Source organism: Sminthopsis crassicaudata, chromosome 2, assembly GCF_048593235.1.
Source record: "Sminthopsis crassicaudata isolate SCR6 chromosome 2, ASM4859323v1, whole genome shotgun sequence".
NCBI lineage: Eukaryota > Metazoa > Chordata > Mammalia > Dasyuromorphia > Dasyuridae > Sminthopsis > Sminthopsis crassicaudata.
The window spans coordinates 323952579-323969193 of record NC_133618.1 but is presented as its reverse complement, the minus strand read 5'-3'; the positions used below and the strand labels follow the sequence as shown (position 1 = coordinate 323969193).

General features: G+C 37.4%; 1 protein-coding gene across 3 annotated transcripts; it reads right to left on the bottom strand.

The window, feature by feature from the left end:
- Window positions 1-705: 705 nt before the first annotated feature.
- DACT1 (dishevelled binding antagonist of beta catenin 1) lies at window positions 706-16323 on the bottom strand. Of its 3 annotated transcripts, XM_074290239.1 has the most exons (6): window positions 15993-16323; window positions 15393-15855; window positions 13061-13193; window positions 12127-12282; window positions 7535-7585; window positions 708-6835 (listed from the first exon to the last, which is right to left on the bottom strand). In XM_074290239.1, the coding sequence occupies exons 2-6, from the start codon at window positions 15750-15752 to the stop codon at window positions 4947-4949; spliced, it is 2589 nt and encodes an 862-aa protein (XP_074146340.1). In that variant the 5' UTR covers window positions 15753-15855; window positions 15993-16323; the 3' UTR covers window positions 708-4946. The 3 variants fall into 3 exon arrangements, with proteins under 3 accessions (XP_074146341.1, XP_074146340.1, XP_074146339.1); XM_074290238.1 differs by having other exon boundaries at window positions 15393-16323; XM_074290240.1 differs by lacking the exon at window positions 7535-7585 and having other exon boundaries at window positions 706-6835; window positions 15393-16323.
- Window positions 16324-16615: the final 292 nt, after the last annotated feature.

The window sequence follows — 16615 nt, the reverse complement described above, 5'->3', positions numbered from 1 at the left end:
CTTTTCCTCAACTATAAAATCATCAGTGGTTCTTCATCTCCTGCCAAGGGAACTTCATATTATTTTGCCCTTAACAATCAATTCACAATCCTTAATTCAAGAAGGCCCTCCTTAATCTAGTATCATCCTAGCCTTCCAGCATCATACCACAATACTATCCTAAATGTTTTCTATTCATTCTCTATACTCCAAACATGCCCTATGCAGTCCTGTCTCCAGGCCTTTTCTATTCACATAATACTTTTTTATATATCTAATGTACTTTGTTATGTTATATTATAAATTGTTGCTATCTATATTTCGGTGCCTCGACTCTACATTAGATTGTTAGTTCCATGAGGATAGGAATCCATTCATATTTCATTCAAATTTTGAGTCTCCTTCCTCAGCACAGTGTTCTGAACATAGTAGGTATATCATAATGTATCTGGGTGCTGTGTCCCTAGCCCCTACTCCTACATGCTACAAGGCATTCTCATTCAGATATTGATTGGATTAGAGAGCCTTTGAAGTCATTTCCAACTTGGTTTTGTAATTCTTTATTGTTGTTAACCCTTTTTGAATTTCCTCATCTATAGAAAGGAATTTCTATCCTTGTATTTTCACAACTGACATCTAGCCAATCAAAGTCTGATGTAATAAATACTTAGTAATACTTAGTAATAAAGTAATAAAAGAACCATGTAGGAATCACATCTGAAAGCACAGAGCCTCTTACTTTCAAAAGAAGTCTGGTCATGATCTCATGTGTGAATGAAAGTAGAGTTGCTCATCTCCTTCAAAAGGAGATATGATTTAGGGAGTTGAAAAGGTGAATTCAGTGGTTAAGAAAAATGACATAAAGAAATGTAATTGAGCTCAGGAATCCCTTCAGAAGGAGGAAGAATCAGGAATCTCTTATTTGGAAAGAATTTTACAATTTAAGTAAAAAATAAAACTAACTCCCAGTAGTATGAAAAATTTACAGACATGATTTTGTGAGGTTTTGAATATAAAGAGTTAGATTAGGCTTTTAAAATGCTCTGCCAGCACTTTTTGTGGTAGCAAAGAACTAAAACAAAGTGACATCCATCAGTTGCAGAATGCCTAATTAAACTTTGGTACATAATGTAACAGAATACTATTTTGCTGGAAGAAATGATGAATAGGAAGAATCCAAAGAAACATGGGATGCCTCCACCAGACAGTGAACTCTTGAGAACAGAGACTTTCTATTGCCTTCCTTTTATTCCCAATGCTTAACACAATGCTTAGCATGTAGAAGACACCTGATAAATGTTTATTTATTGATTGACTTACATGAACTGATAGATTTAAATAAGCAGAACTCCCACCAAAAAAAAAAAAAACAAAAAAAATATATTCCACTATGCATAATATCTACAACAGTGCATATGAAGAGAACTATAAAATTAAATTAAATTCTATGTAATTATAAAGACAAAACCTGGTTCTTGAGAAGAGATGAGGAAATGTACTTTTTTTTTTCTTTCACTGGAGAAGGATGGAGGGCTTCAGATATGTGGAATATTATAGATACCATTTCCATGTAATCATGATCAACCTCACTTAACTGAGGTAATTATATGGCATAATAAAGTGCTGGACCTGGAGTGAAAAAGTTCTAAGTTCAAAACTAGCCTCAGATTCTTATTTATCCTGGGCAAATCACAAAACCCCTGTTTATCTCAGTTTCCTCAACTGTATAATAGAGATGATAATAGCAACTATCTTCCAGGATTGTTGTGAGGATTAAAAGGACTATTTTGTAAAGCATTTAACAATGCCTGGAATATATTAGATGCTTAATAAATGCTGGTTTCTTTCTTTCCAACTGTTTTTGTCATTATTGTTACAAGAAAAGACTCATTTGATGAGAAGAGGATATATTAAAAAATGATGGTTAATGTAAAAAAATAAAAGGCATCAATAAAAATTTTTAAGAGTTCTACTCCTAGATGGGTATCAGGAGAAAATTTTCTTAAAGACCAATTCGATGACAATGAAACTAACATAAACTGAAAACTTTTCTGAGGAAAAAAAATCAGAAAAGTCCATCTAATATACTGAAGTAGACACAGATTTAAAATTCTCCAGAGAATAAGTTAAGATTTCAGCTGAAGCACACGAATCGTGGCTCATATAGGATAATTGTATAATACTTTGCAAGACTTCTGTAAAAATGGTCAGGATAGGTACTGGATCTTTAATTTTGCTGACATAGGAAAATTGAGGAAATTCCCTCTACCAAATACAGGTTAGCTATTTCTCCACAAAATATTGCCTAGAATCCTGTGAAGAACTTGCCTAGGGTAACACAGTCACTGCATTGCAAAGGCGGGTTTTCTTGCCTCTGAGACCAACTTGCTATATACTACTCCACAGTTATCCTTACATAAAAATGGTAGCTATATAATGTGGCGTGCACCATAAGTAATAATATAACGTGGAGCACACCATAAGTAATTTTCCATAAATTGCTGCTTTCCCCTCTCTTAAATAATTGAGTATTTCACTTGTACTGATTGTAATGGATCTTTTGTAACTACAAACAATAGACAACCATTAATTTGTATCTATCTTGTCTAGTACAAACTCCTGCAAGCTTGTGGGAGAAAAAGCTGGAACCAGGATTCTTAGAAAATCCCATTTCTTCAAGGCTCTCTTGGCTTAGCATTTATATCTAAAATAATGTCAATTCTTTAGTAACTGACTTTCAAAAAATGATCTCTTCCAAGGATAAGGCTCTTTGAGAACAAATTATGAAGAAAACAATACATAATTTGTAGTCCCTTGTCTTATACAACATTCTTTCACCATATCTTTAGGGTGGATACCCTTTTTTAAAAAGTTGGTAAAAGACATTATAAGAATTCCCTTCAAATTCTTCATCTCTATTTTCTCAGAAGATATTTTTTTCATTTTAATCAAACATCCTAGTAGAAACAGAAGGTATGGAAAGCCATATTTCTATGTGTGTGTGTGTGTGTGTGTGTGTGTGTGTGTGTGTGTGTGTGTGTTTAGCACAAATGCAAAATATTTACAAGTGAAAAGTTAGAGAAATGCATAAAAGTTTGTTGCTTATTACATTGTTTTTAAATATGAAAATTTAGCCCTTGAAACAATCATTTTCTACCATATTTTATAACATATTTCAAATGCAGGAGACTGATCTTCTCTATAAGAAGTTATGATATGAAGTAGAAAAAGGAATGTTTCCCATAAGAATGAGGTATCAGCACTTTTAAATTAGAAAGAAACACAAACTAAAACCAACTTTTAAGAAAGTCTTTGATGCTCTAAATAAGTTGGGGTTTTTTTAATCAGTACTTTCCTTGCAACCAACCCCATTTCACATAGCTAAAACATCCAAATTACTATAGATCAACTAGTAAGTTAGTTAGTTAAATATTTCACAAGCAGCACTGATAACCCCTGTTAAGAATGAACATTTGGTTTTATAAAGATGTAACAAATTTAATAGAATTAAAACAAATTTTATTACAGCATATGTATTGTATTAATTTACACAATGAGATATAAAAACATACTGCTTATATTATACAGAAAAGTTGACATCAATAAGAATATTTAAAACAGTTACTACTTTCACATATGACATACATATTGATAAAAAGCAATTTTACACAATACTGTTTACTAAATAGTAAATAAACCCTTCCCAGAGGGGCCTATGGCTCACTCTGTAAAGGATTGCACTAACATGTTCAGGATCTAGACTGTCAAGATGACTAGACACCTTAAATGAGGCAATTTCTAGAAGCATATATAGGACCCAATTATGGCTTTGGATTCACACTCCCAAGGGAGAAGCTAGTTATTTCAATGGCAATGATACCATTATGAATCCTAATAGAAAATCCAACCTCAAGGGCAAGTCATTCCTAGACACCATAGTTGGATATAGAGATTAGAATGAAAGGAATCCATGTACTAATTCCTAGTCTGTGGCCCTAAAAAAGCATTTTCTACACAGTGCTCCAGTCCTTGCAGTTTTCAAGTGGTCCTCTTCCCGTAGCCCTGTATTTTCTCCCTTCATGTACATGTACATTCCTATCTTAAAGTTTCTACCTCTTCTCGGGTCATTTCCTTCTCTTCTAAAGGATCTGGGTCAAGAAAAGCAGGTAAACGAGGAGGAATAATAAAGAAAGGTTTGAAATTGCCTGAGAAATAAATGTTACAAATGGCATAGGCAGGAAAGAATGATATGAAATAATAATTTATTCTTTACTTCATACACTTGAGCATGACCCTGTGAAAACTTCTCTTAAAGACCCTTGTCCTAAGGAATTAAGGAATATAGAAAGCTGGACTTGGAAACCAGGAAAACTAGTTCAAATCCAGATCTCTGATATATCCTGCCTATATGATCCTAGTAAATCAGTAAATTTTTCAGTCTCCCAGGCAACTAGCTCTCTAAGACTCATCATTTACTTTGGGATGAGTTCCTCACTAGATAGAATGCATCATAGGTTCAGACATTTTTCCTCTCCCCAACTCCCAAAAAAAGAATCAAGAGGAAAACAAAAATCATTAAGTTCCATCCTTGGTATTAAAAACCACTTTTAGATGAAGAGTCAAGTTAAAAGAATTTTCAAATTCAGATGAAGAACATCTACTCTTAGAATGATGAATAAGAACATTTAAAATAAAACCATTCGATACTAAACATTCCAAGTTACCACCATGAACACTGTATAATTTTTACTCCTTCCTAGTATGACATTCTTTATTTTCTACTTAAAGGCACTCACATCCACACATGGTATGAGGAAGACATCATTTACCTTAAGGTTTTTTGTTCTTTATGTTCAAAAAAACATGAAAAAAGCTGCATAAAAAACCCCAAAACAAAACCAAAAAGTAAGAACCACTTTGTTTCTGTAACTAGGACATACATATATATTCCATACTAAAAAGTCACTTCAAACTGTAGTCATCAGTTTTAAAGAGCCAGACCTAAAACGAAGGATTTTCTTCTTGAGGTTATGGGAGGCCTTAATTTTTACAAAAGTTTTTGTGTGGTTGTCATGAACAGCTGGGGCTGTGACTGTTTGGAGAGGGAGAGTCTGGACAAACTGGGACCAAATCAGCCCCCCACTTTCTTCAGAGTCACTAGTGGTGGTGCTCTCCCCCACAAACTCCACTTCACTCAAGCTTGACTCACTGTCCCCAAAGCAGTTGGTGGTGTAGTTACTTTGCTCATCTTCACTGGTGTCCACAACTGTGGAGTGGAACAAGGATTCACACTCTGCAGAATATTCAGAATCACTAGCCACATATGCATATGGGCTCACATATGGAAGAGGGACCTGGGTATAGACTCCCAGGGGTTCCCTGCGATTTCTCCTTGCCCTTCTCAAGGCTTCTTCATAGGAAATCTCAGCAGATGACTTCCACCGCCGATAGTCGGTTCGCTTATGTTTCGGTTTGGCCACAACTGGTTCTCTTCCATGCCCATGTCCATGGAACTTGTTCAAGGGCCTATAGAGGCCTCCTGAAGGCCTGCTGGAAAGACTGGACTCTGCCTGGGAGTTTCCACCCTTCTTCCCTCTGGAGGAGACTTTTTTGAATTTCTTATTTGTATCCAAGTCATCAGGGAAATGACATTTCTTGCTCACAACTTTGCTTTTTTCCCTCACTGTCTGTAAGCCACTTTCCACCCCATTAAGACCATGGGCTCTGTGTTTCATGGTTGAACTCTTCAGGATTCTGACATTTTTATTGGCTTTATGTAACTTACTATTTTGCTGCTGCCCTGGAATAAACTGAGCATTGACAAGAAGCCCATCCTCCAAGCTCTGGGAAGAAGAGCCCTCGCTCTTAAAATCTAAGGCAGGTCTTTCTTCAATAGGAAGGGAGGAAGGCAGGGGTGGAGGAGGTGGCACAGCAGGAGGAATTGCTGGCAGAGCTGCCTGTGAGCTAGTTTTCTGTGACATCTTTTTCAGTGGCTGGACAACTTTGTTCTCCTGTGGGAGAGCTGGGACTCGGCCAGGACTTTCTTTTGGAGAGCCAGTAAAGAGTTGACCACTTTCTTTAGGGGATTCCCCTGCCCCAGAAACAGGGCACCATGAAAACTCCTGGGATCCCGGCTTGATATTTTTTGGCAGGTGCTTGCTTTGATGATCAGCGGCTGCATTTGGCGGGCAGCCCACAGACACAGGCATCCTCCGGTTTTCCAGCTGTTCTCCCTTTGAGTCTTTCAACCACTGCTTCAGCGGGGAGAATGTGCCATTCTCTAGAGTGGTTGTTCCACCAGAATGCAAACAGACTTGTTTAGAATTTTTAAGGTTAATACTGTTACTGTGTGTAACTCCACCAGTCGCTCTGACACAAATGCTCCCGTGTCTAAGAATGCCCTTTGTGGGGTCAGCATTCACGCTTGTTCGCAGCTTATTAGTCCTAACAGGATGTGTTTTTTTCTGCACTAGGCTCAAGATGTAGCCATCTATCTTCTTATTGGATGCAGGATAGGGCACAGATATGGAACTGCTTTGTTGGAGAGAAGAATTATCTGCCTTGACAGAATCTAGTTCGGAGCCGATGCAAACATCATTAGCACTGCTCCCAAGTGGTTCCTCATCCTTGAGGGGATTGTTGGTCATGGAAAGAAGAAACATTGGACTCTGTACAGCTACAGCATGAAGTGGACTTGGATAGCGATATATGTCGTTCCCATTTTTAGATACTAAATCACACTGATACTTAGGATTCACATCTGCAATGACATCAAGGGAATTAGACTGTGGTATAGAGAGCGAACGGCAAACGTCTTCACACCGACCTTCTTTGTGGTCCAACCATCCTAGTAGATCTGAGGAGAAGAAAATAGTATTTTGTTCATTAGCTCTATTATGACTGCGGTTAATTTTCTGAAGTAGGGAGAATAATTTTTTTTAAGATCTTACTATGATTCAGAAACAATGTGGTGTACACACTGATGAGACAATCAAAATATTTTGTGCTTGTGGACGTTCTTTTTAAGGAGTCTAGAAAAAGAATGTCTACTAATTTTCCCACCCTCACTTTGTATTTGGCATGGAAATGGAAAAGTTAATTTTATATTTAAAAAAAAAAAACTTTTTTTTGAATGAAGGAAAGATTCATTTTACATTTTTACAAGAATAGGTACCTAGGTGAGTAGATACACCTTGGAAGCTCTAAAGGCAGCATTTTATTTCCTATCCTGAAGCACAAGTCCCTCTCCTGATTCCCCATAAACTGGCTGTTACCAAAGTTATGGGATATGAATCTCCACCCCTCATTACATAGCCAGTTCTGCCCCCAAGGAGCTTACATTCTAGAAGGAGGAAGAGAACAGTAAAAGACAAAGAATAAAATATTAAAAAACAACTTTTTAATCCATTAGACTGTAAGCTCCTTGAGGGCAGGGGTTGTCTTTTATCTCTTTTTATATCCCAACATTTAGCATACTACCAGGCATATAGTAGGCCCTTAATAAATGCTTACTGATTGATCTGAAAAAGCTAGGAATAATAGTAAAATTACTCACTGTGTGATCTTTGGCAAATCATTTCATTTCTCTGGCCTTCAGTTTCCTCATCTATAAAATGAGAAAGTTGAACAAGATGAAGTCCCTTCCATTCCTAACTTTTTACAATTTATAATCTTCACTACTTCCTCCAAGTCTCTGGGCAAATCTATCTTAAAGATCTTATCTTTTCACCTTCTTTTGTAGTTAGGTGGAATAACAGATAAAACACTTGTGGTTACAGAGACTTGAGTTCCAGTCCTGATTAGACATTCCCCAAGCATGTGAAACTGCGCAACTTACTTAACCTCTGCCAGTTTTGATTTCCCTGATTAAAGTGATTAAAGTGGGGGTAATAATAATAATACCAATTACAGAGGATTGATGTGAAAGTTAAATGAAAAAATTTGCTCAAATGGTAGGTATGAGGAGGAGGAAGATGATGAGAAGGACAGTATATAATCTAGGTATCACAGTGACTGGTTTGAACTTAAGAGATAGGAAGACCAGAGTTCCAATTCTAACTGATAAACTTACTTCTGTTTGACTCTGGACAAGATGTTAAACCTCACCTACTTCAGCATTTTCCATCTATAAAATGGAGATAATAATACAAGGGTCTTATGAAGCTCAAATGAAGTAGCATATGTAAATCATTTTTCAAATCTCCAAGCTTCATCTTGTCTTTACCCTCAGGCATGTTCAACTTTTTGTGATCCTGTAGACCACAGTTTGCCAATACTCTCTCTACGGTTTTCTTGACAAAGATATGGGAGTGGTTTGCCATTTCCTTCTGTAGTGGATTAAGGCAGAGTTAAGTGACTTGCCCAAGATCACACAGCTAATAAGCAGCTGAAACTGAATTTGACTGACTCCAGGTCCTGGGAGCTATTTACTGAGCCATCCAGTTCCCTCTAAAATACTATATATAAGTGCTAGTTTTTCTTATTCTTCTTATTGTTGTTACTATTATTCATAATTTTCCTTTCAGTTCAATTAAGTTCAAATATTTAGCATGCAAGGCACTATGCTAGGTAGGCACTAAAGATACCAAAAAGACTATTTTTACCCATAGGACCCATAGCCTATTACTTTATTTATATGATTTATTGCAATATCACTTATTCTTTTGGTTTTTTTAAGAAAAATTATCTTGACTGGCATTATAATATTCAGTAATAACTACCACAAAGAAAATCATGTAGAATGAACCTTTTCCCAAATCTCATCTTTAGAAGGACTGACCAAATTATATCAATAGCTTCTTTAGATTTTTAGTTGTGATACTTTGATACATTCATGATTTCAGAAGGACAGTATATTACCTAGAAGTTACAATGACTGGTATTGAACTTAGTTAGGAAGACCTGAATTCCAATTCTACCTTAAACAACTTACTAACTGAATCTGGGCAAGACACTAAATCTTTCCATGCTTCAGTTTTCTTATCCACAAAAAGGAGATAATTCACAGGTTTTGTGAGGATCAAATGAGATTTCACTATACGCATTCCTTTTATTAGTGTGTGTGTGTGTGTGTGTGTATACATATTTATATATATATATATATATATATACATATATATATATTCAAATGTTTTCAACCAAGTAAATCCCTATCATTCCATGAATTATCTCCAATAGTGACTCTGCCACAAAATGCACTAAAAATCTTTCTCTAAGACCTTCTACGTTTTATGGCTACTAGAGATACACTCAAATTCTCTATCATCTGTTATCCATTTCTCTCAATCACCAACTCTGCTCCTTTCCAAAGGATGATGCTTTTTACACAACTTCTTATATGCTTATAGTATCAACCTTCAATTAATCTAAAGAAAAACAAGTGATTTGTTTGAAGGAGAGGAAAAACCTTTAATAAGTCATTTAATGAGTTCTTGGTTATGAGTTTTTGCTGCCAATAAAATTGGAAATCATTGGAAGGCAAACAATTTGTGTTTTTGCCTAAGCTATACCGTAAGGAAGGTGTTCTACATTCTTCACCCAAGAGAAATCATCTTTTATTCCAGACTAGAATTCACTTCTTTTCAAAAATTTAATAAATTTTAATTTTAAAAATAACAATTAAAAGCTGGATCAAAGATGAATTTACAAAATTCAACATCTCAAATATAAGATTTCTGACTTTACTCATAATTTTCACCTACTTTCTATAGTAATGCATTATTATTTCTTTCATAATATAAAATTAATTTAAATATCAAATTATATTTACTTACTTCCCAGTCATCTGAATAGAATGAAATTTTGAGATTAATCACTGCTCAATTAAAGTTTCCTTCAGTTAGGAGTTTTTTTGCACTAAAGAACAGTATCTGAAAATCAAAAGTATATCTACTTTCCATTATTCTTAAATGAGGAGGGTTTTTTTTTTAATTTTTCTACTCTAAAAACACAAAAGCCTTTTCCTTCTTTCAGAGGGACTTACAGAACTGCCCAGTTTAACAGAAATATGGCAAAACCTTTTTAATAATTAACAAGGGTATACTTCCTTCCCCTTTTATCTCAGGCACCCCAAAATGAAAAATTATCCATTTGAAATGCTTGCCCTACACCTCTTTCAGAGGCAATAACCCTATTTATGGACAACCTACCTTAAAATATGATGATAAATTGCTCTGACATTAGCTTTCCCTGTTCCCCTAAAAATTGTGATTTCTCTATTTTAAGGAGTAAAAGAATTCTAAGGTAAAAATTAAGGTAATTTTTAAGAAAAATTATATCAGAAGAAATATGTCAGTTTCTAGATCCTCACATAATTGAATGAATCCCATTGTTTCTAAATTATATGATTCTGATGTTTTTCCATGGGAAATGAATCAGTTTCCAAGGAAGTCATCCAATCTTGTACCAAATTGCTTTTAATAGCCTTATAAATTTTTCCTTTGAGAACAATTCAGTACAGAATGGAATATATTTGTAATGGAATATTTGTAAACTTGAGCAGCATAAGACAGCCAATCTAAATAACACAAATTTGTTTTTATATCACACTATTGGGATTGAATACACAGTTCTCAAAGAAACCATTCAATTACCAATTGTCTGATACTCTGTACCAGGCTCCATCTTTTCATATATGAGAATTCAAATTCAAATAGGTATTGCAGTCAGACAAAGGATATAGCATCATATTCTTGTCACTATTCATAATACCACACTGTATGTCTCCTTTTCTCTTGCTGGAAGGTTGTGTGATAAGAGGGAACTTGGGAGTATACAGAAAATGCTATGGGTACATCAGAGAGGGGAAAAGATACACACGAAAATACTTCTTAAAATAATATAGGTGTTATAATAGTTTTGTACGCCATACTCCTCTGTGTTCTTTCTCCAGAGACAGAATAGAATAGCATCTTTCACACTGTTGTCAAAAATATATTATATACATATAATATATATATATAAAGCAAGTCAAGTGCTAAAAAAACACAAAATGAACAAAAAAGACAATTCCTTGGCACTTCTCTGATAAATAAAAGCAACTTATAACTTCACCACTTTTAAGTTGGTGAATAAGAGGATTAGAATCCAGGTTCTGCCACTTTTTATAGCCTGAGTGACTTTGGACAAAGTCATGTTACTTCATTGGATTTCCATTTCCTCATTTGTAAAAAAAAAAAAAAAAAAAAAAAAAAAAAAAAAAAGGGTGGGGGAATGAGCTTGGATGACCTCTAAGAAATCTTCTAGCTCTAAATTAGACTGCCTCTGCCAGTTCTATAACCTTTTTCAAATGAGAAGTTGTCAAACTAATATTAGAACCTCAGGTTTCTAGACCTTCAGTGCTGGCACATTTTTGGAGATAAACCATAACCATCTGAAGTTAGAAGATAAATTAAATGCACACTGTGATTCTATTATCAAGTTTCTATAGCTTTGAACCAGATAGTCTTTTTTTTTTTTAATATGAAAATTCAGCCTCAAGGAGATGACTTTGATACTACAATTCATGATGCAACTAAGACTTCCAGACCCATTATCCAAATCTTGGGATTCTATCTCTTATTTCTCTCCTCCATAATCTCAACTCTTTCTTTACTTTGCCAAAACCCAAGCCAAAGGGAGGTGGATTTGTGATTCCTAGATAGAAATACTTGTCTTCCCTTCCTAACACCAAACAAGAAGGAACAAGTACTGAAATGTGACTGGAGAGAGGGGATATGGAATGTAGAAATTTCAGAGAATGAGGAAGAATTTTGTGGCATATTTTATAAAATGTGAAATATACCAGTGTGTTGCTATATACCCTCTGAGGGCAGTTAGGTAGCACAATGGAATAGAATTCAAGGTCTAAAGCCAAAAAAATTCATCTTCCTAAATTCAAATCTGGCCTCAGATGTAACTTAACCTGTTTGTCTCAGTTTCCTCACCTGTAAAATTAGTTGGAGAAGGAAATGGCAAGCCACTAATTGTGTGACCCTGGACAAGTCATTTAACCCTGTTTGCCTCAGTTTCTGTAAAATGAGCTAAGAAAGAAATATCTGAAAAAACTCCAAATAGGGGTCACATAGTGTCAGTCACAAATGTAACTCCTGAACAATAACAATACACACTCTTTGTCCTTTCTAGGACTAAAATTTCTATGAATCTTACCTGCAGATTTGGGATGTCCATCTGAGATATTCAAAGATGTTTCCAAAGGGCTGCAAAAGCAGGTGCTAGAATGGCAACTGGATAAACACTCACAGAAGACCGAATTGGAGGAATTGGAAAGTGATCCTGAGGCCCCATCACTCAACTCATAAAACCCTAAGAATACAAACACCATTTGGAATTAGACTGCTTTGAGCAACTTATATATTTCCTACTTAAAAGGAAAATTTTCCTAGAAAAGTAAAGAGAAGGTTTAAAGGCTAATTTAGGTTCACTAGATTTCATGTTCTCATTTTACAGTTCTATTTCAATTTCTGGGAATTCTGGAAATAGAATGAAAAGTGGGTTTGGGGAAAAAAAAAATCTCATAGTCACTATTATCCACAAGCTGACTTTCTATTTTTTCTTTCCCAAGTCCTTTCCATTCATACCTAATGAGAGATGAAATGGATATTGAAGTATATAAATGTACAAATAGAAAAATCATATATGTTTATGACTTGGTCTTTACCATTTTCCAGATTTAGAAAAAAAAAAAAAAGTTCAAGAGAGGACAGCAGGGAGTAAACGAAAATCTATTTTGTGAACCAAATGGTAGAAACTTTTGAAGTTGTCTCAGGAAGTTGAAGTGTGACTAATTTTGTAGCTCGCTGTCGACTCTCTCACATTTCAAAGAAGGAAAGCTCTTTCAGAAATTTAAATAAAAGCCTTATTTTTTTTTTAAACTGGAGAATTCCCTCTGATCAATGTCACTATTTTTTCTTAATTTTTTTTTCCTTCCTTCAAAAGGATGATGAGGTTTTCTTTTTTCTACATTGAAAACACATATAGATTATAGTTTGACAGGTCTTGGAAAGCTGATAAGGGACATTTGTATTCAGTTACTATGTAGCCCAGGAATATAATCAGTTAGTAGAAAGCATAGGAGCTTTACCTGAACTAGGACGGCTATCTGTCTCCAGGTGCTCTTCTGATGTTTTTTCTACATCCAACCTTAAATCACTTATCTGTTTGTCTAATTCTTGCAACTGGTTTAATAGACCAGCATCTCTTCTTCTCAAACAGTTCTGAGGTGGAAAAAAGAAAATAAAATTAAGACACATTAGTGAGAAACAGATGTTCTGTTATATGTACTAAAATTACTTCATCTCACACATCAGTTCTCAATTTTCCAAGGCCAAAATTTTACCCATGAGAATGGAAATAAACAAAAATCTTAAAAGGATAAGCTTATTAAATTCCATTTTGTTTTTTATATATTATATAGTAAAATAAAATGTATTATCTATACAAAACTTTGGGTATAAACCTAATGCCTTTAACATTTAACTATAAGATTCAAGATAGACATTTTAAAGGATAAATGGAAAATACAAATACAGAGAAGCTGACAATTTCCTTATACAGAATTATCTAAAATAAATTATTTTATAAGAAATTTAATTTAAGATCACTAACAAGAAGCTATGGTCTAATCTAGATTTACATTACAGCCAAAGATAGTTCATATATAAACTTTTGTTGTTTTGTTGGGTACAATCAGCAGAAGTATCTTTAAAAATGAGCGTTTACAAACGCTAGTTAGTGCAAGTACAATGTGAGCTGGCAGAATTTGGGACTAAGAGGTAGAATTTGAATGAGCTCAGATTTCCCAAGTAAAACACCAGCTCCTGCTAACTCGTCAGTGCCATCTAGTGGTCTGGCAAAAAACAAAATACAACCCAGGAAAGGCATCTGGTTCAAATAACGAATGTCAAGTGTACAAATTAAAATAGTATCACAAACACTAGCTAAGCTAGCATTCTTTCGATACAGTGAATGCTGCATTCATCTGGAACGACAATTGATAAATGCCATTTATGACCATAAATAAATGACTTTGTTATTTATGAAGCTAAAAATGCTATTGCACAGCAGAGTGAATTAAACATGCATGACAAACCAAAATTAGCACAAGCTAGTGTCATATCCAAATTCGGTCTGCAGCCAAAGAAATATATATAAAAGCCAAGTCACGTTAGGAGCATTCGGTAGGCTATAGTGTATAGCTTTTTACTTTTAAAAAATTGCATTTAGTGTTATTCCTGAATATCCTAGGCTTGAAAGCTTAGGGACACAAACCAAGACCATGAAGATATTTATTAGGGGAAAATTAGCTGAATGTATCAAGAATCTTGAAGTTATATAAAAAAACATTATATGGCAACAAATTGCTCCACAGCGGCTCATTTTTGCGTGTGTTGGCCATGAATCTTTCAGCTCAGTTGCTGAGGAGAATTCACTTGAGGGTCTAGTCGCTGTCTTCCAAATTACATTTTGAGGGCAATGAAAACAAAAGACTCCGCCATTGCTATGAGGCTGGCTTAAATATATTAATCGATGCCTCTAAATGGGTTTTTTTTCTTCTCCTTTAATGAAGACTGCTTAAAATGGCCCGTTCTGATAGAATGTCTCCTTAAATCACAGGTTTCAGAGTACAGTGTATTAAAAAAATGAGTGTCCATTGGGGGAGGGGCGCCACTCATTACCACTCAATTTACATCAGTTGCATTTAGTTTTAGTTCCATTATGCAAAGGACCTTCCATCTGAAATTAAGCTTCAGATCAACCTCAAAAGCTAACTAGCAGAAGAGCGTTCTGGGAATGACAAAGAATTAACCCTCCTATACCTTAAGGCCATTTCAGTGTAATGATTTTTAAAAAGTCGTTTCATTTGAGGTGAAAATTTTTATCATACCAAGAGCCCCGTTTTTGTTTCTTTTTTTTTACTTTTTAGAGTGAGGGGGAAAGAAAAAGGAAGAGAACTCACAAGACTTCCCAATGAAATTTTGTTTTAGGGCAGGATTCTCCAGCCCTGGAAAGCCCTTAGATGACTTTCACTAGCTGAAAGGAAAAGGGAAGCTGAAGGTCACAAGCGGACGAAGCAGAGATGCTGCTGATGGAGGTGTGCAGAAATCAGTCCCAACTCTAGCCCTCCCTTGGTGCACACAATGCACGCTCACGCACATGCACACCCAGAGTGACACCTAAACCGGGCGGGGAAGAACGGGGCGCTGGCGCCGGGAGCGGGGGGAGACAGAGAAGGGAGAGGACGAGGAGACGGAAAAGTCCTGCAAGTGAGGGACGCTTTCATTTTTGTGTACTTATCCCCAGACTAAAGCTGGTGGATTGTTTAACATGCAAATCTCCGCAGCTCGAAGCAAACCTCGTGGGCCCGGAAAAGGGCAGTCGAGGACCCCCGGGTCTCTGCCAGAGGCGCTACTTACCAACTGCTGCCTCAGCAGCAGGATGTTCTCCTCCAAGTACTTCTCTTCCAGGCGGCTGCGCTGGGAGGCTTCTCCCGGAGCCTGCAGCTCCCCAGCCCGCGCCACGCCCCCGGCCCCAGCCCCGGCTGCGACCCCCGGACTTCGGAGGACGCTCCGGACTAGCAGCTCCTGCCGCTGCCGTAGGAACTCCAGCTCCGCCAAGCCGGCCAGCGTGGCCTCCAGCCGCTCCCGGGTGCGCTGTCGCTCAGTGTCCGCCTCGCCCTTCTCCCGCCAGCGCCCCTCGGGCTCCGGCGCCCGCTGCTCCGCTCGGGGCGTCTGCGGCTCCGGTTCTTTCGCGGTCCCTGCTGAACTGGATTTCATGTCCTTCGTCCTCTTCCCAAGCCCTCATCCGACTGGGAGAGGCGTGCGCGCCCCTCTTCCCGCTGCAGCCTTTTCGCAGGTGGAGGCGATGCTCCCCTATACGCTGCGCGCAGGAGAAAAGAAATCAATTGCTCCTCCGCTATAGCTACTACTGGTGGGCTAGGAGGCGGGGCACGGGGTTCATGCTGCACAGGATGGGGGGGACTCGGGGCAAGAGAGGGAGGGAAATTCCTCCCTTACCGCAGTCGCGCTTCTCAGCTCCAGCCTCCTCGGACGGCGGCGGAGGAGCAGAGTCTGGCCAGCCAGCCGTGTGCACACCCACCCATCCGTCCCGGGGATGCAGCCCCCTCCTCTGACTCTCCCGGGTCTCCTCCCAGCCAGGAACCTCTGCTGATAATGCTGCTCAGCGCAACGTCACCCACAGCTTTGCAGCTCTGCAAATCCTCAGTCCCACATCCTCTCTCTCTGGTCCTGCCCCCTGTCTATTTCTCACTCTCGCTTTATCTTTCTCTCTCTCCTGTCAGGCTCACCCTTCTCTTCTATTTTCGTTCAGCTCCTTGTTCTAGTCGTTAGACCTTCCCCGCCCCCACTCCTTTTTTCCTCTTCCCCTCTGCCACCCATCCCCCTTTCTCGTTCACTGAGCCCACTTTTTTTCCCCTTTCTTTTCCTTATTGGTTCTCCTATTTCGCACAACTCAAGGGGCAACTGACTTGAGTCCTAGTATCCAGTTACAATCAGACTTGGAGCCAAAGTCCACGAAAAAACAAAACGCTTGGACTCCCCTGAGAACTTTCAAAAACTCTGATTTTCAGCACAAAATCTTAACCCTTTCCACACACAACCATTGCTCATATCAACTTAAG

Coding starts and splice junctions, on each gene's coding strand:
- DACT1 (XM_074290238.1), bottom strand. CDS start 15,752: ATGAAATCCAGTTCAGCAGGGACCGCGAAAGAACCGGAGCCGCAGACG. Junction 13,194..15,392: donor TGCTGCTGAGGCAGCAGTTG/GTAAGTAGCGCC, acceptor TTTCCACCTCAG/AACTGTTTGAGAAGAAGAGA. Junction 7,586..12,126: donor TGGACATCCCAAATCTGCAG/GTAAGATTCATA, acceptor CTCATTTTATAG/ATGAGGAAACTGAAGGCCAG.